The sequence below is a fragment of the Hippoglossus stenolepis genome, chromosome 5, assembly GCF_022539355.2.
Source record: "Hippoglossus stenolepis isolate QCI-W04-F060 chromosome 5, HSTE1.2, whole genome shotgun sequence".
NCBI lineage: Eukaryota > Metazoa > Chordata > Actinopteri > Pleuronectiformes > Pleuronectidae > Hippoglossus > Hippoglossus stenolepis.
Window position 1 is genome coordinate 27,024,766 of NC_061487.1, and position 20,498 is coordinate 27,045,263.

General features: G+C 43.2%; 3 protein-coding genes and 1 long non-coding RNA gene across 5 annotated transcripts; 2 read left to right on the top strand and 2 right to left on the bottom strand.

Moving 5' to 3' along the window:
• Positions 1–207: 207 nt before the first annotated feature.
• On the bottom strand, positions 208–3,929 carry arpin (actin related protein 2/3 complex inhibitor). Its single transcript, XM_035156955.2, has 6 exons — positions 3,753–3,929; positions 2,789–2,864; positions 2,301–2,433; positions 1,294–1,500; positions 1,008–1,168; positions 208–708 (listed from the first exon to the last, which is right to left on the bottom strand). Exons 1-6 carry the CDS (start codon positions 3,842–3,844, stop codon positions 700–702), a joined length of 678 nt encoding a protein of 225 aa, XP_035012846.2. The 5' UTR covers positions 3,845–3,929; the 3' UTR covers positions 208–699.
• Positions 3,930–4,147: 218 nt separating this feature from the next.
• Positions 4,148–9,492, bottom strand: fam169b (family with sequence similarity 169 member B). 2 transcript variants are annotated; one of them, XM_035157172.2, is made up of 7 exons: positions 9,126–9,492; positions 8,697–8,843; positions 8,445–8,547; positions 7,639–7,724; positions 7,114–7,276; positions 5,729–5,911; positions 4,148–4,920 (listed from the first exon to the last, which is right to left on the bottom strand). In XM_035157172.2, the coding sequence occupies exons 2-7, from the start codon at positions 8,820–8,822 to the stop codon at positions 4,778–4,780; spliced, it is 804 nt and encodes a 267-aa protein (XP_035013063.1). In that variant the 5' UTR covers positions 8,823–8,843; positions 9,126–9,492; the 3' UTR covers positions 4,148–4,777. The 2 variants fall into 2 exon arrangements, with proteins under 2 accessions (XP_035013063.1, XP_035013062.1); XM_035157171.2 differs by having other exon boundaries at positions 8,984–9,492.
• A 382-nt stretch (positions 9,493–9,874) lies between these two features.
• On the top strand, positions 9,875–17,307 carry ldhd (lactate dehydrogenase D). Its single transcript, XM_035157909.2, has 11 exons — positions 9,875–10,002; positions 11,194–11,306; positions 11,641–11,782; positions 11,924–12,065; positions 12,390–12,549; positions 12,710–12,909; positions 13,429–13,557; positions 14,041–14,168; positions 14,475–14,565; positions 14,718–14,829; positions 15,745–17,307. Exons 1-11 carry the CDS (start codon positions 9,907–9,909, stop codon positions 15,923–15,925), a joined length of 1,494 nt encoding a protein of 497 aa, XP_035013800.1. The 5' UTR covers positions 9,875–9,906; the 3' UTR covers positions 15,926–17,307.
• Positions 17,308–17,952: 645 nt separating this feature from the next.
• LOC124851875 lies at positions 17,953–20,493 on the top strand. The gene is made up of 3 exons (XR_007032712.1): positions 17,953–18,470; positions 18,549–18,639; positions 18,732–20,493. It is a non-coding gene; the product is annotated as an uncharacterized LOC124851875 (long non-coding RNA).
• The last annotated feature ends 5 nt before the right edge of the window (positions 20,494–20,498 follow it).

The following is a 20,498-nucleotide window of genomic DNA, read 5'->3' on the forward strand; positions in this document are numbered from 1 at the left end:
GCGTCCTCAGGAGAGCTCACACCCTCGCCACTCGCACACTCATAAATAACGTGTTTCATTCAGATCCAGGAATAAATCAAGGGAAATGTTGTGAAACGCTCGATTTCAAAATGTTAATGATGGTTACAAAAAAAGAATTCCTGGATCTGCCTCCTGGTCCTGATTTAACGGGTTCTTCCCTGAACCACAAAACATCCTTTCACTGAGTTTTGTGACAATTTGTCCAAAGGTTTCATTGTAATGTTGTTGACAAACAGACAAATAAACGCAGACATAGACATAAAACATCTAAAATAGTTTGTGTCTCTCTTGAAATAACCTGAAGGACTAGGAATGCTGCAAAAGGTATTTTCAATATAATATTTAATAGCAGGGTGCGGGGGTGTTGTTTTTCCATTGTTTTAGTGTCTGTGACGACAGGAGTATTTACAGTCATATAAAAGTGTGGATTTGATCCAAAGTAAAAACACAAGGTTCGGTTTCTGCATCACAACCGACAGCTGGATTCTCTCCGTGCCGCTGAAAGAGTCAAGTCGTGCTCTGCAGCATGTCAGGCCCCACGGCCCCTTATGCAACAGCCCAGTGGAATGTGGGAGTCCAGTCCGAAGACAGATAAACAGGCCCGGGGCCAAGTTGAAGCAGTTCAACCCCGGAGGCTGGAGCGAGGCCCCGGGTCCGGGCTGACGAGTGATGGTTTACTCACTCGTCCTGGGAGAGAAACAAAGACGGAGAATTCAGCCTCTCTCTGTTTATCTGAGGCATCACTGACATTTAGATGTTGAAGCACAGAAGTGACTGTGGACGAGCTTCAGTTAATGATCAAACATCTGGACGGCTGAAATGTCTTTTTAAGACCATAATGAATTCAATTTAAGACATTTGTCAAGCACGATAGATAAGGAGGAAAATCTGAGTCCCAGAATTACTTGGTTATTAATTACAAGTATAGATCATCTCTACACACACACAAACAAACGTATTATATATATTTATGGTTCTGGACTCACCCACTCATCCTCCCCCGCTCCCTCTCCGTCTCCAGACGTGTTTGTGTTGCCTGTTTCTGATTTGTTGGCCATAATCTTGTCCGTCCACGAAGCTCCAGCATTTTCATCCCCGGCAAAGTTGCACTTGGTCACTGTGCCTCCGTCCACTTTGGCTAAAGAGACTTGAGGCACAAACAGAATCCTCTTTAAATCGCAGGTCGACAGGAAACAGCGGCGCACTCTTCTCTGTTTATGGTTAAAGTGATGTGAGGCTGTCGTGGACATGTTCTACGTCCCGGTCACTCACATATGAAAGGACCGTTTCCTCTGGTCTTCAGTCGGACGTCCTGTCCTGTTTCCAGCTCGGTTTTGTCCATCTCCGTCTCCGGGTACCAGAAGGCCCAGGTGCCGCTGGGCCGGTGCTTGTTGGTTATTTTCATCAGCTCGTCTTTGTCCACCATCGTGGACAGCTGCTCGTGGGACAGAATGTCCGTCTCGCCTTTCGCTTCCACTTCTGTGTGGACACAAGATGAGCATCTGAATCATCATAAGCCACAAACACACACTGAGAAAAACTACGTTAAAAGAACTAAAGGGATCAGATATCAGAAATAATTGTAATAGATACAGACGTAGAATTATTGCAGAAAAATGTCCAGATCTACATCATGAGTTTGAGGCTTCACTCTCATCTCTCCGTGATTTAAAAACAAACTGGAAACCCCACGAGGACTCATGAGGTCACTGTGACCTTTCACCACTAAAATCTAATTAAACTTTGAGTCCAAGTGATAAAACTGATCAGAATTAGAGGAACTTCTTTAAAGGTGGACTTGTCGTATCAAGTTCAAGAGGCCAAACAAATCTAATCAGTGAATCTGTGTCTCTCTCAGTTTGTGCCAGATGTAATGAAATTCACTGCGGTGGTTCCTGATACATCGCGTTCACAAGACAATTGACCTTTAACCTTTGACCACCGACGTCAAGCCGAACGGTCGCACCACATTTGAAGAAAATCCCCGAAGGAGTTCTTGAGATATCGGTTCCCAAGAATGAGACAGAAGGACAATCAGACAACAGAAAGCCTCTGAGCACTGGGTGTCACCGGCCTGGAGACATAACAACAGACCCTGAATATAATGATTTCACTAACTGCTGACGCACAACTGGAAACGGGCAACAGGTGACTCAACGTAAATCTTAAAGTACAACAAGCCAGAGGACAAAACACAGACAGAGTCCCAACAGAATTAAGTCTGGGGAGCAAAGAAAACATTTACTGAAGTGTTTACTGTGGTCTAGACGTGGACTCACTGTAGGAGGACATGAGGAAGCCGGTGTTGACCTTTTTGGTGTCGCTGAAGTTTGGTTCAATTTCATTCCCCGTGGCATCGAACCTCCTCTGGTGGATGCGGCTGGGTTTCACGTACAGCACGTAGAAACGGACCTGTCGGGAAACAACAAAGATGTAATGTCGTTTTCTTTTGTCTTAGATGCAAAACACTCGTCTGATTTCCATCCAAATGGGTCGTAAACTTTAAACGCATTTTCATAAACCTTCAGAAAATACATTAGGGGTTGGTTGTAGAGGTAAGCAGTAGGTGGCGCTACTTTTCCAGTCGGGTGCCGATGTAGCACTACAGAAGAAGAGGGCAGGACGAGACGATGGAATCAAGAGGTTAACCCTAGGGCGTTTGTTTTAAAGAGAAAAACGAGCTGAAGCTTCTGTCGGTGACAAATGACTTATTAAGTATTGCTTTGTATTTAATTTAATAAAGACACGTTGGAATATGAAACTTTACCTTTTGATTTTTGACATCACTGATCGCATGTCTGGAGACGTCCAGCAGCTTCCCTTCCAGAAGAACCCCCGCGCCGCTGTGTACGGGAAAAACAACGTGACGTCTCAAAATGATTCTCTGTCAGTTTTTACTGTGCACGAAGCTTTTGTGTGTGCGACAATTTCTTCTTCATGGAAAACTGTATTATAAAAAATTCACAAACCAAACTGTCCACCATCAGGATCAATGACTGTGAATAAAGATGGATGACATGACAGCTCATCGAAAGTGAAGCCCAAACATAGTTCGTAGTTCAGTTTCTGCCAATTGATCCTTTTCGCCTAAATCTTACACACTGGACCTTTAAGTTTGGTTATTTCGTGGAGTATCGAACCCGTGGCTCCATTCCATGATCACTACTGCACACACCAATTCAAAATGGCAGCACCCGCATCCCGGATATTTTGGCTTCATATTTGCTAAATGTGAGGCAGTGGAGTCGTCCATCTTTTTACAGTCACGGATCGAGACAGACAAACTAAAACCTTCTTTTTAACCTTTACATTATAAAAGGAAATATTCAATTTAATGCAATCTTCAACCTCACCACTAGATGCCACTAAATCCAACACACTGAACCTTTAAGCAAACAGGAAGTAGGAACATCAACACAGTATTTACAGTTTGGTGAATCATTTGAATGCCAGATACAAAAGCAACAATTACTTCTTACAACATAATGTGTTACGTTGTGTAAATTAAAGTGTAACTGCTCTTTAGGAAAAGGTTCATTGTCCTGTTTTGAGTCTCAGTGTTTAATTCTGTTTCAATCTGGACTTTAACACTGAGGAGGAAGGTTCGGTCCAATCATCTGAAGCAGGGGAACCATATCTGTGAGGGACCATGATCAGTCTGTGGGTGGAACCACAGAGGAACCACAGAGGAACCACACCAGGCTACGTTCTGTGATTCGTTAAGTTCTTACCTTTCATACGCGGACGGAGACCAAACACGGTCAAAGGTCTCGTTGTGAACCGGTTTGTTCTGTAAAGACGTGTCGTGGTAAATTCGGCTCATGTTTGATGAACTTTTCTGTCACTTCTTCCCGAGATTGTTCCTGTTTCCTGACTTCCTGTTTCCGGACTTCCGGTTTCTGCAGAGGAGCGCTCGTTTCTGGAAGCGGCTCGTTCCGCCGTAGGACTGCAGCTGGGCGGGTATTAGGTCTGAAACAATTTCAATCAATGTTAATTAATAAATGTCACTATAAATGAATATTGTTGTTGTTTAACACGAGTGTTAAATAATAGTACTAATGAATAAGAATCATCACTCAAGTCAATATAAACTTTATTATTATTTATTTCACACATTCACATTTCTGGATGGATCATCACCTCCTGTCATGAGAAACTCGAAGTCCAAGTTCTAAACTCTTGTTTCTTATTGTCATTGAGTCCTTTCTCCTCCTCCTCCTCCTCCATTAGTTTCCTCTCCTCTTCCAACTCTTTCTTTTGCTCCTCTTGTTGTTTCCTCAATGAGAGGAGCAAAAGAAAGAGCAAAATGTAATGTCTTTATTTTTGGACCCAGGTATTTTCATATTGCATCTTTTCATCCAGGCAGAATGGCAGATGTCTTTCACATCACGAGGCAAAAATGTGCATCTACACATATATTGATTAAATACTTTTATTATAATAGATTTTAGGTCAAATGAACAGCTGCCTTCTTTCCAAGAGTTAATTGATGTTCACACCTGTCCATAGCATAACGAATGGAAACAGAGGTAAACATACTCTGTCAGACTCTGTCAGCACCTCTAAAGCCCACTAATTAATATAAATCTAAATGTATAAATATAGAATTCATATATTTATTGTGGTCTAAAAAAATAAAAAAAATAAAAGTAGAATTAACTGTAGATAAGCACAGAACACACTGGAATCTTCAGGAAGTGTTTTGAGTCTTGTAGCATGAGGATGGAATTCTTAAACACATCTAAACACAACAGATTTAAACATCATCTGTACTGAGGGAGTAGCGTCCGAGCTGGATGTTGAGCCAGATGTTTCTGCGTTGAGCCCAGCCGCCCGGCGCCTCCACCTCGTACAGACGCTCCCGGTGATCCTCGTGCTGCTGCAGGAACTTCCTGCACACTGAACACAACGCAAGACACACAAACACAGTCAGAAGAGGAACACACATCTGCACTGGATTCACATTGCACAACACTGCTCAGCACCACCACTGGATCTCTGTGGGGACTGTGAGGAGCAGGAGGACACGGTTTCCCTGAGTCTTCTAGAGACGTTCAACTTGAATCCAGACCTTGACCTGTAATCAGTGAAACGTTCACTTCATCCTCCCAACCAGAAATGACGAAGAGGAAATGTTTTGAAGATTTACTTGAATTGAATATTGAGATTTGCTAATTCCCTGAAGAGTTACAGAGACGATGCGATGAGTCAAGTCTTGTTACTTTATATTGAACGGAGAGAACAACCATGCTCGAGTCTTCTGGAGAAGAGAAGAGACACAACCCAACTTCTTCTGCAAAAACAAAAACTGTTGATGAATTTAAATGTATTCTCTTCACAATAAACTACATCAATAAACTACAGGGGTCCTCAGCACGACTCATGCTGCACCTCCGCCCAACACTCCCCCCCCTTTCGAAACCACATTTAAATTCACAAGATCCAGATTTTTATTGGATCAGCACCAAAGTTCACACACTCGTAAATATCAGTCCCATAAAACACGTCTACTTTTATCCATCAAGATGTCAAAAACGCTCTCTTACACAATATTAAAGAAAGTGATGGTAAAAGTCTCCTGGATCCACCTCAAATTTAATGAGTTGTGTCTTGGCTCATGTTCCATCCTTGCACCAGGTTTCGTAGAAATCTGTGCCAAACATTTGGAGCAACCCTGCTGACAGACAGGAAGCAAACTGAAGCTGACCTGCCGCCATGCTGGGTGACAACGGAGCGCTGAGTCCCAGGAACTCCTCTGTGGCGAACGAGGAGCAGAAATCCTGAAGCATCTGAAGAGCAGAGCCCCTCCTCCTCCTGCTCCTCCTCACCAGCACGGTGTCCAGGACGGGCAGCAGGTAACAGCGAGCGCTCCGGCCGTCGCACAGGCTGCCTGGAACACAGCGGGGGGGGGGAGTTACTGCAACACGTATACTAATATAAAACAAGTATTTCTATTTAAACCAGCTGGCAGTTTATTAGATACAGCTGGACATAACAAACATTGTTTAATGCAACAATCCTCCAATAAATCCTGCTCCATGGGAGTTATGACTTGATGTGATGGAGGATGTCGTGTGTGGAGATGTCGAACTGTTCGTGCTGAGACGTGTTTCTAACGTTTAGACGACCCGCACTTACATGGGGGGGGGAAAACACATCAGAAGTGATTACAGGAGAGCACATCGCAGAAAATTGACAACTAAGACAACTTGCTTTTTAGCCACACGTTTGACAACCAGACGTTTTTTCACAGACCTGCTATGTTATTTATCCACTAGAGGGCGCACCACAGAACCGTATAATACTTCAGGATTTGCATTCTGTAATTGGACTAAATTACAATCCGCAGTTCTATGCTCCTGCGAACGAGTGCATTTCCAGTCTACATATATTTTATTCCAGACTCGTATATGATCACCTTGACCTTTAACAACCAAAATCTATTCACTTCATCTTTGAGTCTAATTGAACGTTTGTGTCAAATCTAAAAGGATTCTATTGAGGAGTTCATAAGATAATGTGTTCGAAAGCAAACAAAGATTTTCCCGAGGTCACCGTGACCTTTGAGCACCAAATTATAATCAATCCGTGGGTCCAAGTAAACGTTTGTGTCAAATCTAAAGAAATGTCCTCAAGATGTCTTTGAGATATCGTGTTCACAAGCATGGGGCAGACGGACAACTTGGAAACATAATGCAGCACGGGACGTTTTTGCTTTAGTTATGGATTCACGAGGAAAACGTGAATGTCGTCGTGAGGGAATGAACATTTTCTCCTGGTGATCACATACGTCTGGTTTTAATTATGCGTTACACAACTCCTTCTTCTTCTTCTTCTTGCAGCATCTGCCTCCACATCTTGTGAATCTGCACATCCCTCTGCTGCAGATGTAAATCACCTGGAGACGTGTTTACGGACTTTGTTTGTGTGCGGCTGTGACCTCATGAGCCAAGAGAAGCCCGGAGCTCTGTGAGTCGTACAGTCACACGGAGGCAAATCATCAGGTGGAAGATTCATTGTGATTTTAAGGGAAGAAAAACACAAAGATAAAACTAAATTACTCAAGATTTAAATGAAATTTGTCCATCGCACCTTTGTGTTTGACGGAGTAGAAGCCGACGGCCCGGCTGTCCGTCCACAGCAGTTTGCAGCTCTCGGTGCAGGGATGCAGGGAGAACAGCGCCCCCTCCTGTGAAGACCTCTCCACTACCTGACTCAGCAGGAACACGATGAGCCTCTCCATGAGCGACTGCACCTGAGAACAACACGTCCACTTAGGAAGCTCGACAGGAAAGATGAAAGCAAACTGCACAGGTGAAGATGTACGCGACTCTGGAGAAGATTTAAACAATGAAGGAACAAACCTTCCTCTGGCAACGGTCCTGAAATCAGGCTGCACCAAATCCACACACTCATAGAAATCAGATCCCTAAATATGTCTGACTTTTTAGGTCGTGTCTCCTCACCTCCTCTCCTCAAGGGTCAAGGACAGAGGACGTTGCACCTTATTAAGCCACATGAGGCAAAGTGTGATTTGTGACTATTGACGACACAAATCCATTTTATTCAGATGTCCTATCAGCTGTGTGTTGTCCTGATGCCAACATACAAACTTACCAACAACAAACCACATCTGGATTTACTGGACGTCCGTAAAATGTCATCCACACGCCACCACTTCTCACGCAGGTACAAAGCCACAACTGGAAGATCACAGGGGAAACATTAGTCTCTACATGAAAACATACATATCACACACACATGTACATACGACCATTAGACGTGTTTACGTGGACACAATAATCTTATATTAACCAGATTAAGATTCTGAATAAGACGCTGACATGTAGACTGCATGATCACCTGATCCTGAATGGGTCATACTCTGAAAAAACAATATTCACATATAGACACATGTGGAGTATTCTAACCTCTGTCTCATTATTTCAACATAATAACATCTTAACCACATTATAACGTCCTGTTGGAGTTTTCACATGTATGACACATGACCTGTGACACATGACGAGTGTAAACATGCGAGCTGGAATATGAAGGAATATTCTCTGGGCAACTTGTGTAAACATCAAAGTCGGAAGAATGTTTATTTCAGAATAAGGTCGATAACAGAATATTGCTGTCCGTGTAAACATAGTCACTGAGCACATTATTAGGAATGCCAAACAACAATAATTACATTTCTTCTTTGCGATCCTGTTTACACTGTTATTGGTATTTTGTATATTACCTTGTGTTTATATTATATTTACTTAGCAAACACATGTTCTCACAAACACACTCACAAAGCAAGGTGTTAATAGAGCACTAAGACAAGAGCCACATGACTAGAGAAGCCCGTGGACGTGTTCCTAATAAAGTGAGCGTGTTGCTGTGCGTGTGGTTTGTGTGTTTCAGTCTCAAACCTTGTGTTGGATCATCAGGAGGATGAAGTGCCAGCAGCGCAGCGTCAGGTCCGTCCTCCTCAAACAGCCGCAGCAGCCTCACGCTGTTCGACGTTATCTCCACCTGAGCAGAGACGAAGAAGAAACACATTCATGAACCTCAACGCTTCCCTTAGATTCTAAAAAGAGTAAATAAAGAGATGATTAAAAAGATGAGTTTTCTGGATATTGTTGTTTATACTCAACCATCATGAAAATGAAGTCGTCTCTCACCTTTGACGTCTGTGACAACTCAAACCAGTCGTCACCAGAAGGTCTGGACTCCAGAGAAGAGAGATACTGTTCAGACGCTGATGTCAGGTCAGTGTCGTTCACATCTGGAGAGTCGACAGGGAACATGGCGTCTCGCAGGGAGCACAGCTGGAGAGGAAACCATGTATGTCACTGAATATTTGATTGATTTCTCATCATTGTATCATGTACTATATATATATATATATATATATGTATATATGTATAATAAAAACAACAATAATGATAATAATTTGTGTTTTTAATACCCTTTTTAAATTCCAGGTAAAGTCATTTCCATGTGTTGTTGTCAGCAGTGAAGCAACAATAAGAATTTGGGATGTTGCCTGTGTAACAAACGTCCTTCCACCAAACTACATTTAAAAATCTGAGAATTTAACGTTTCCTTACTTGTGAAATCTCAGACTAAAGACTATTCAAACAATTAACGATCTCCGGGTGACGTGTCACTTCCTTGAGGAAACATCGGCTCATATTTCCCGTGGATCCGGTTGTCCTGGTAACACGAGTCACAGAAAACACACCTGAAACCGCAGATTCAGCCGCTGTTCCGTGACCTGTGACCTTTCAGCTAAGCTAACGATGCTAACAGGAACATGCGTGTAAACACAATACGCACAAAAACGAATTCACGTACGTTGTACGTTAGAATCGTAGACTGTATATAAAAAGAATAAACTGTTGTTACGTCCCATAATCCACCTTTAACTTTTCACCTGTAGTTTCCCAGAATCCACCTGTGACTTCCCACAATCCACCTGTACCCCCATAACTCCCCTGTAGCTGCTTTAACCTGCAGCGCCACCGTCTGGTGGGAAAGAGGAGCTACGTCACTTTGTCCTCCATCAACTCAAGACCCTGAGCTGAGACCGGAAACCGGTCATGTGGACTTCAAGATAAAATATATACAGTGTTATTGTTTACTGAAACACAAGTAACAATAAATATCACAACTTTCATGGATATCAAATATAACACGATACAACAGATATTGATGTAATGCGAATGTAAGCACATTGAGACTACTTTATTGTACTGAGATTTATTTTATTGTATTTAACTTCATTGTCCTGTGTTTTATGTTATTATCTTGTATTTTATTGTGAAAGCCCTGCACCGGATCTCGCGGTGTGGTTAGCAGTTAGCTTCACTCGTTAGCTGCAGGTTAACGATGGTTTCTCTTCTGACTCGGACTCGTCGGCTCCAGTTTTCTTGTCTCCATCGTTTCCTGCGGAGTTTTAACGTTAAACCTGGAAACGTCACCAGAGTAAGTTCACTCCAAACTTTGAACCTCGTGTTTTCTTACCAGGTTTAAAGTCCGTGTTGTTTTATCAGAGGAGTGAACGTGAACAATCCAACAGCAGCAGGAGAAGGTCAAAGTTTGTTTGTGTTCATAGACGATCTTTGTTGTTTAATTAGCATCAACACAGATAATTACAGGTTAATTAGTTGACTGCAAACTTAGCTAGTGAAGAAGTAGCTGTGTTGCTAGTAGCTAACTGTGAACCAGTGCTGCTGTATCAACAATAGTAGTAGTACTAGTAGCAATACTACTAGTAATACTAGTGATAATACAAGTAACCAAACAATGAAGTTAATTAATGTAGTAGAGAGGCTGAAGTTAGCTTAACGTTAGCTTCACTGTAGCTGTTAGCTAACTGTTGACAGTGTGTCAAGCAGCCTGAACTTTCTGTGGCTCAAAATAACTTTTTAATCGATATTAATAATCAATTAATTATATCAGTGAGGAAGTAACTCATTAATCATGTTTTTTTAGATAAACTCAATGTGATTTACTGTGTATATTAATCAAATATAACTTTTGTCATGTCGTTCAGGATTGAATCCTTAATAAATCAGTCAATTGTCCAATTCATTGATCTTTGGATCAATAACTTGATTCTCTCAACCAAAAATGTGCATGTGGAGAAAAGCATCATCATCAGTGTTTTTTCTAATAAACATCACACAAACAATTACACTAATGTGAGGCCACACTGGGACTGGAAGCTGTATTTACTTATATGGGCCTCAAAGTCATTTTAATTGAATAATAGATTAGAACAATGTGATTAAGTTGTCTACCGAAGTATAAATTCTCTCCATAGCTGAGGGAATTTTAGAGTTTTCCTTGGTTGAGGTAAAACATGAAGACATTTATACCAACTGAGCCACAAAAATATGACAATCAACCTGAGGAATCAAACAAGAGCCAGAGACCAGAAGCTTCCGGCCCTGAAACCCTGTCCCTCGCCTCCAGATTCTACACATTCACATGAGGAACCTGTTTATAGAGACAAGTCACGTGTTTTCTCTCTCTCCATTAACAAAACAGGCTATTTCAGGACCACTTTTCAGTTCAAGTGCACAATCTTGTATTGTCGCTGTAGCCTCCCACTCATGACTCACTGTTCTTCACTGTGTGTGTGTGTGTGTGTGTGTGTGTGTGTGTACACAGTGTGCGTCTCTGGACAGTGCTCTCTCTGCGTTCAGGTCTATATGTGGTGAGGACGGCGTCTCACTGGGTGAAGCTGTCAGAGAGCAACATGGCAAAGATGAGTCTTTGCACAGGTTTGTGGGTTTCACTCAGCGACACAGACACACACTCATGTTGTGTCTTTAATGTATTTTCCATACATTAAATCCCAGATAAAGTCGAGTTGTGTGACATTACGACACCAGGTTATGACAAAGTTTCAGCAGATGATTCTTGGCCTAAAAATAACTGAACCAAAAGGCGAAGGAAACCCTACAAAGCCACATCAGCACGTCCACAATCTTGAAAGTTATGTTATTTGCACAAAGACATTTTGTCACATGTCACTTTTCGTGATGGCACTCGTCGTGCTGACAAATAATTTCTTTATAATGACTATAAATATGATGTCTCGTTGCTGTTCTTCAGGTGTTGTCCTCCAGATGTGGTGCTGTTTCCTAGTTGTGTGGAGGAGGTCAGTGCTCTGGCGAAAGTCTGCCACCGCCATCGCCTCCCCATCATCCCTTTCGGCACCGGGACGGGCCTGGAGGGAGGCGTCAGTGCAGTGAAGGTGAGGAGAATAGACACGTGCATGTTTTTAACGACGCTCTTGAAATAAAGGCAGTGATAAAAGTAACATGTTGTTGACTATCATGTGTATTTGTACACAACACACGCAGTAGACTGTATGTGCACATGTTTCTTCCTTTAGGGCGGCGTGTGCTTCAGTCTGAGGAACATGGACCAGGTTCTGGATCTCCACCAGGAGGACTTTGACGTGACGGTGGAGCCGGGTGTGACTCGGAAGGCTCTGAACTCCTACCTGAGAGACACCGGCCTGTGGTTTCCTGTCGGTCAGTTGCACTGATCCACAGCTTTCAACGTGTTCTTCAGGAATAAAAGTTTACACATCTTTGTTTTGTTAGAACTTTAAAAATCAGTTTCTAGCTGATGTTGAGGGTGTTTAAATTCATACCTCCAGCAGAGGGTGATATTGGACAAGATAACAACCCACAAAGTGATTTTTCATCTCAATGAAAACAAAGTGAGGATTTAATGATGTTAAAACAGTACAGAGTTAATTATTTTTGTATCAGTTCAGTGTCAGTGTTCCAGGATTGTTTTAGATTTAGGGAGTAATGTCAGAAACACTCGTGATGTGTTGTTTACTCCCTCAGATCCTGGAGCTGATGCGTCTCTGTGCGGTATGGCAGCTACCAGTGCATCCGGGACGAATGCAGTGCGTTACGGAACCATGAGGGAAAACGTTCTGAACCTGGAGGTGGTGCTCGCTGACGGCACCGTCGTACACACAGCCGGGAAGGGCCGACGCCCCAGGTGACAACTTTACCCTTTTACTGATGTCATGGCTTTCCGGTACAACACGTGGAAACAGAAGAATATATTTTCATCTTCAAGCCACAAATATTCAACTTATTCGAATGCAGCATCAAACCTCCTCATTCCTGTCTCCTTCTCCTTCACTTTCTTTCTTTAGGAAGACGTCAGCAGGCTACAACCTGACCAACCTGTTTGTGGGCTCAGAGGGAACCCTGGGCATCATCACTAAGACGACGCTGCGGCTGTACGGCATCCCAGAGTCAGTGGTGTCGGCTGTCTGCTCGTTCCCCTCCATCCAGGATGCCGTGGACAGCACCGTGCAGGTCCTACAGGCTGGAGTAGCCATCGCTCGCATTGGTGAGGAGATGATGCCCAGCATTCATACAGTCGGGTATGAATGAACCTTGGTCTTATTCCCAGGTTAGCTCGGCCTGGTCTGGCCAACACGTGACGCTCAATGTTAACGTCATATTCCAGCAAGAGGCTGATTTGTCGGGTAAAACAGCCACAGACAGATGGAGGATGAGTCTGGAACAACTGGGTCAAGCGAAGGAAGAGATGAACCTTTATTGATCTCCTCCAGTAGGTGGATAATAGAATCCTGCAGCAGGAATGGGTGAAAGAATTCACAGTGAAAATAGATCGATATCAGTTATTGGCAGATGTGAAATATGTTTACGACCGTTGAACAACAGTCTGAAGAACGAAGGCCTCATCCACACTCGTATGTTTTAGATTTAAAATGCATCACACTAACAGTTGTTGTGTTGTGTGTGTGTGTGTGTGTGTGTGTGTGTGTGTGTGTGTGTGTGTGTGTGTGTGTGTGTGTGTGTGTGTGTGTGTGTGTGTGTGTGTGTGTGTGTGTGTGTTATCCAGAGTTTCTGGATGACGTGATGATCGACGCGTGCAACAGGTTCAGTTGTCTCTCGTACCCTGTGATGCCAACGCTGTTCCTGGAGTTCCACGGTTCTGAGCAAAGCCTGAAGGAACAAGTCAACACAACTGGTGTGTGAATGACACACACTGCATTGTGTTGTAGATAAAATGTAAATAGATCAGATTAAACCAGAGAAGGTAAAAATGTGTCTCCACTTCTCAGTATTGAGAAATGCAGCCAAAATATCCTGGATACAACGAGCCATGATAGCAAGGTCCTGCTGATTCACATGTTCGGCTGTCAATCATGACGTTTCAGCCCATTTTTATATCATCAAATAACCAATTAAAATTAAACTTACCTGAAAAATTTACCCAACAAACAATAGTGTGTTAAGAAAAACCTAAAACGACAGAATTTACCTTTGAGAACAAATTATTCAATGTGTACTTTGATTTTGAGTTTAGTTTTTAGTCCATGTCCCTTCTGTTAACACAGTCAGCCACCAGGGGGCAATCAAGACACTTTGGCTTCACTTCACTTTATTTAAGGTATATGGTACAGACGTGGAGTTTAACAGTGTCTCGTCTGCTGTGTTCCTGTCGTCACAGAGGAAATCACTCAGAGTAACAGAGGCTCAGACTTCCAGTGGGCTCAAGATGCAGAAACGAGGGAGCGTCTGTGGAAAGCTCGTCATGACGCCTGGTACGCGGCTCTGGCTCTCAGACCTGGCTGCAAGGTGAACAACGCCTGCTGCCTCTTCACCGAAGGGATGTGGATACACTAAAATACACAGGGTCTCAGACCGGAGGTTCCTCAACCAGGGTTTAGGACCACGAGAAATCAAATCGATTTAAAAACTATTATGAATTACATGTTTTATCCATGACTGTTACAACCGATTAGCTTTAAGATAGTTCTTTAATAGTGTGTGTGTGTGTGTGTGTGTGTGTGTGTGTGTGTGTGTGTGTGTGTGTGTGTGTGTGTGTGTGTGTGTGTGTGTGTGTGTGTGTGTGTGTGTGTGTGTGTGTGTGTGTGTGCACAGGCCTACGCCACCGATGTGTGTGTCCCTCTTTCTCGACTGCCCCAAATCCTCGTGGAGACGAAAGAGGACCTGATTGAAAACAGACTGACAGGTGAGCAGTGATGTCCACTCAGCATTAATGTGAAAACAGGACAAAAGACAAAACCTCTTCAGCCGTCAGTTCTCTTTAACTGATTATTTATTTTCTATGTAAAGTAATAACACTAATAAAATGATCAATGAGCAGAATATGTCTGTCTCCAGGTCCCATAGCGGGTCACGTGGGAGACGGTAACTTCCACTGCCTGCTGCTGGTCGACCCCAGCGACCCCGAGGAGCTGCACCGGGTCCATCTGTTCACTGAGAGACTGGCCAGGTAATGCGTCTCTGACACGTCTCACTGTGTCTCTAATCATCCACCTGAGACTCGTGCTTCAGATTTGTGAACTATTTTAGTTTCATGAGAATCATCTTTATTTGACACCTTTGCTGAAGCACATCCGTAGTTGAAAGTCAGATATTTACAACAGCAGCGATAAAGACCAGGATTTCTTGATGAAAACTTCAAGTGCACGTTCTAAGCTTCAGTGACTGTTCAGCCCTGAGGGCAGAACGTAGACGGGCCCACTGCTTCCGTTTCCTTTCTTTCCTCCGTCGTTTACTCTTCATGTCTTTTACAAAGGTTGTTGGATAATATGGTACAAAGTGAAAACCACTGGCACAAAGGCACAGAGCCAAACGGATTTCAGTATTAGAGTTTTTTTAATTGTTTTGGTGATTGGTTTACAATGTTCAAGGTTAGTGACAGAAGGAATTGAGTCACAGATACAAGGGGCCAAAATCAGCCTCCTCGTGAGGGCTCAGCCTCAGAGACCGTTTCTGTGTGAGGAGTTGAGACATCTGGATGAAGCTGGAGCTCCTGCTGCTCTGTCACTTTAAAAGGAGTCAGCTCAGGTGCCTCAGACATCTGATAAGGATCCTCCAGGGCTGCTTCCTCTGGAGGCTTTGCAGTCATGTCCCCGGGGGAAGACGCAGAACTCACTGCAGAGATTATTTCTCCCACCTGTCCTGGGAAAGAGACTCAGGATCCCCCAGGAGGAGCTGGAGAGCGAAGCTGGACGTACGGATCACCTTGTTTAGTCCAAGTCTGAAAACAGCAGCTTCAGCTTTAGTCCTTTTCTTTGGTTTAATGACAAATATAGTGACATCATTAACATGTTGCAGTTGAAGGCCGTGGCTGGAGACACAGGTTTCATTCTGCAGTGAAGTAATGAGGCTTGTTTCCCTGCAGGCGAGCTCTGGCCATGGACGGTACGTGTACAGGGGAGCACGGAGTGGGTTTAGGGAAGAGAGCGCTGCTGCGTGAGGAGATGGGACCCACGGCCATCCAGGTCATGCAGGGTCTCAAAGACGTCCTCGACCCCGATAACGTGATGAATCCCGGGAAAGTTCTTCAGCCACGAGAAATATGAACTGTGTTTTAGTCAGTGAACTTGGAGAATCTTCTGATCTGCTCACCGTGCACGGCTTAAAGACTGATGTCGCAATGCAGCTGCTTATTTCCAATAATCAAGTGTGAAAGATAAGATCCCAAACCAACGCTGTTATTTAAAATCTGTGAAAATATAGATGGACGACATGAAGTCTATACTTTCTTTTACGGGATGATCTAAAAATATAAGTGAATATGGAAAATCAAGAATGTTTAGTTTTTTAAAGGATAATCAAACTGTTAATTGTCCGGTAAGATGACACATTACGACAGTCAGCGATTTGCAAATCTGTCTAATGCTCATTTAGAAAAATGGACAAAGCGAAAGCAGAAAACTTCATAAAACCAGGACGCACGTCTGAAAACATCTTCATTACAACAGTGTCAGAAGTTCAAGCTGCTTCACAGGTTGACTCCAGGGGACCAAACCAAGCGTGGTGCCTCATGCGTGACGCAGAAACACTCAGGTCGTCTGTAGTCCACTGATTAAGATGATAAATATCTGTTTGTTTACTGTCAGTCTCCATTATAATTATCACCCTGATGATGGATTTGAGGTCAAATTAAGGCCAAAGTGTTCAGAGAATTCACAGAGAAAAAACTGAGCAACCAAATGAATAAATGTGAAGTTTGTGCCTTTCTTAAATACACTTGTGTTGCTAAATACCACTTTTCTAATCCCTGCTCTTTATGGAGAGTTTATATTTGGTCAATAATTGATTAGTTCACATCTATTACAACAAACCTTGAGTTGCCAAGTTGAAAAATTGTCTGTTTATTCTTTCTTTATGTTAGTTATTCAGATATAAATGTGGATCATGAGTAAATATTTGGGTGTTTCTCTCGACTTAGTTTTGCTTCAGTTGCTCGTAAATGGATTCTGATGCCACAGCTTTGTTTTCCCAGAAACGCTAGACGGATTAAAGAGCTAAAAAGACGTCAAAGGATGAACCTCTGCCAGAGGAATTATTCTTATCACCAAATGACTTATTAATTACGTTTTATTATTTATTCAGATTGATTAGTCCAGTTCTTCAGGTTGAATGGGGGAGTCTTTATGAAGTCCTGCGTGGCTGTGAGTTTTGCTGCTCTACTTTGATTGTGAACAAACTGCCATCGAATCAACACAGATCATTTGTGTTAAACTGGATTTATCTCCTGCACAGTTTTGTCTATATTCATGCAAATGTATTTATATTATTTTAGATTGAATGTGAAAGAACAAAAATAAAAGTCTTAGCCGTCCAAACACTTCTGGTCTGGAGTGTAATGTAGAAATATTGTCTATTATAAATGTGTGTAAAACCTTCAGAGTCGCTGTTTATTTTAGGACAAATTAAATCACCAGACAACAGATTTACAGCCCTGTGGTCTTCTGGGTTTTCTGCCTGTTGTCTTTTATTTATACATAAACTGTATGAGGACGTTTCTCACTGTGTGAGAGGACGAGACCATTTATAGACCTGCTGTCGTTCCAGCAGGACAGATTAATACCTGGTGGAGTGAGGACTTCACCTTATTGGGAAGTGAGAGACTGTACGGGAGCCACAGACTGTGAAGAAACAAAGAGCCAAACGGAATAAAACCAACCTAATTACACGCACACATGCACGCGCAGGATTAGACCGAGTAATCCTAAACAAAACATGTGAGCCTGTAATCCCAATAATTTAGCATATGGCGGAAAAATCGGTGCATAACCCGTTAATGACGACAATATGGTGGTCTGGCTGGATGCCTGGAAGTGAGGGGGGGGTGTTATACACGAGTCAGAAAATAATTGACACACAAAACAAAATAAAAGGTCACTATTCCACAACCCTGCAGGTTACAGTTAAAACCCTTTTGAAAAGCAACTCCTTGGATTTTACTGCATAAAATGAGACAGAAATATGAGACAATTAACTTGAAGACCTGTTGTATCTTTTCCATTGAAAACCCACAGCAACAAGTCAGAAGCTGCTGTAGTGACGTGGATCGTACCATGTTTTGAACAGGTAGAGTTAATCATTTGTCAACTGGTCTAATTAAGCCACTTTTAACACTTAACGACCTTTAAATATTTCTTCTTCATGTGTTGGAGCGTGCACTCTGCTCAGTGGAATCTGAAACTAATGTTTCCTCTGCAGTCGCTCACAGCTTCTGACTTCCTGAAGCGTATTGGAGTGGTTCACTCAGACAATATACTGCTGGTTAACCAGAATGAGCCCTTCAGGGTCAAACTAATTGATTTTGGCACGTCCGTCTCCAGAGGACACACTTGGGAAGCTGCTCCAGCCTTCGTGTTACCGGTAGGTTCAATGTGCAGAGCTCATCATTTAATATGTGTGTTCGATGTAAATGATCCAACAGTAATTGTCAGTGCAGATGCTGAATTTAACAAAGTACTGAACAGATCTTGTTTGTACACAGTTCACCTGAAGTCCCCCTGAGCCTCCTCTTCTCTGAGGCCGTTGACTTGTGGAGTCGTGGCTGCTTGTTTCTCTTTTTGTATCTTGGCAACAACCCGATGCGAGAACCAGGAAGTGAGTAACCAAATATATGTTCATTTAAATACAAATACTCGACGTGGGCTGATGTGGTTCCTTATGTTCTCGCTCCAGATGAAAGTGCTTGTTGACACGCTGGTCCAAGGATGGTCCAAGGACACCCCCTCCTCACGATGGTCCATCTAAACAACATCTGCAGCCCATAGTGAGTAACTGGGTTTTGGTTTCAGCACCTTATTGAATTAATGGAAACATGTATTTACTGATTGAGTGATCCTCTAATGTGTTGTTATGCAGATTCTCTGGATAAAGTGGAGGGGGGGGGGATTAGACGACCACGACGATGATGAGTTTTTCTCATATAGTGTAGTTGAGGAAGAGGCTGAGGAAGAAGAGGCTGAGGAAGAAGAGGCTGAGGAGGAAGAGGCTTCGGCCATCCCTTCTTCATGTGACGCAGGCTCAGCTCATGTGTGAGGATACAGCAGCAGCAGAGGCGTCACCCTTATGAGGGCGTCCAGCTGAAGTCACAGAGGTTATGACTCAGCTGAAGACTCGGCACCTTCCTCCTCACACACAAACGATGCAATATCCTCCTGATCAGGGGAAGTTAGGAGTTTAAAAACAGCCCTGACATGCTCACTTTTCAGTTTAAAAGCACCAGACACTGAAATCATGAGCGTGATCTTCCAACCTGATTAATTTACTTTACTTGATCGACCTTGTGATGCTGCTGGAGGTCAAACCGCTGCCAGGGAGTTGAGTCAAGGACCAAACCAGGTCGGACATTTCATCAGATTCTGCCTCAATAGTAAAGTCTGTTTGTAAGTGTGTGTTTTTTCAAACTAAATAAATCAATAACATATTAAGTTCCAGTATCTAACGATGCAGATGAGAAGCTGAAGCAGGTTGAAGATTAAACTGAAGCTCTAAGAGAAGTGGGCAGGTCTCACCGGTGTATGACTCTTCATACAGGCCCCTGAAGCAGGTCGGGGCCCCTGACCACCACTCCCCCCACCACCGCTGGGCTGCGTTTATCTTCATCCTACTTGTTCAGACAGTTCCTCTCCACACCTGGAGCCATGTCGCATCACAGACACACAACCCAGACCACAACTGACAGAGCTGAGGGGTTCACTGACAGGAACATCCCATCCATCATCTGTACTGCTTATCACAGGGGGAGCCGGAGTCAGCCGAGGCAGGGACATCCTGGACAGGTCCAACATCCAGAGACACACAGCCACTCAACATGTCTCTGGACTGTGGGAGGACGCAGGAGAACCTGCAGAGGAACCACACAGACACAGGGAGACCCAGAGGGAACAGGGAACCTTCTCACTGTGAGGGGACTATGATATATAAATAATAATAATAATTATAAACTTGATGCTTCTTTCAACGGTTACAAGGCGCTTAACAATTTGAAAATGTTAAAATACACAATGGGACACAATTAAACGTAATTTGAAGATCACACAGTGTTAAAGCACAAATACCGAAATAAAACTTGTTACAGATGATTAAAGAGTAAAATAAAAGATAAAATAAAACATAGTGAAAATGATTAAAACAGTATAAGATCAGAACTCGAGGGATAAAGCTATAAAAATGTGTGTTTAAGATTTAAAAGAGTTTTATCATTTTGAATCTACTAATCTTTATCATAACGTCAGATTGCACAGCCTAATAATATTAGTTGTATTGTATATTATTATGTTGGGAGTCATTCAAAATGAATGACCACCGGTTGTGATCTAAAGGTCTTTGTTTAGTTTTAAATGATTTAAAATGCTTTAGGTGAACCACTGGATGCAAAGTGGGGCAGATGCCGCTGCTCCGGGCTCCGGGGGCTCCGGGGGCTGGTCTCCTCCCAGCTCTGCCTCCTGTCCTCGGTGTTTATGATCCGAGGCTGCGCGCTGAGCGGCTCCATTGTCTGAGCGGCAGCGGCAGCAGCGGCGGAGCGGAGCGGCATCACTGTGACCCCGATCCCCGGGAGGAGGCCACCGCTGCTCGGGGAGCCCCGGAGCGGACACGGCGCGGTTCTGTTCGTCACCAGGGTTTTTT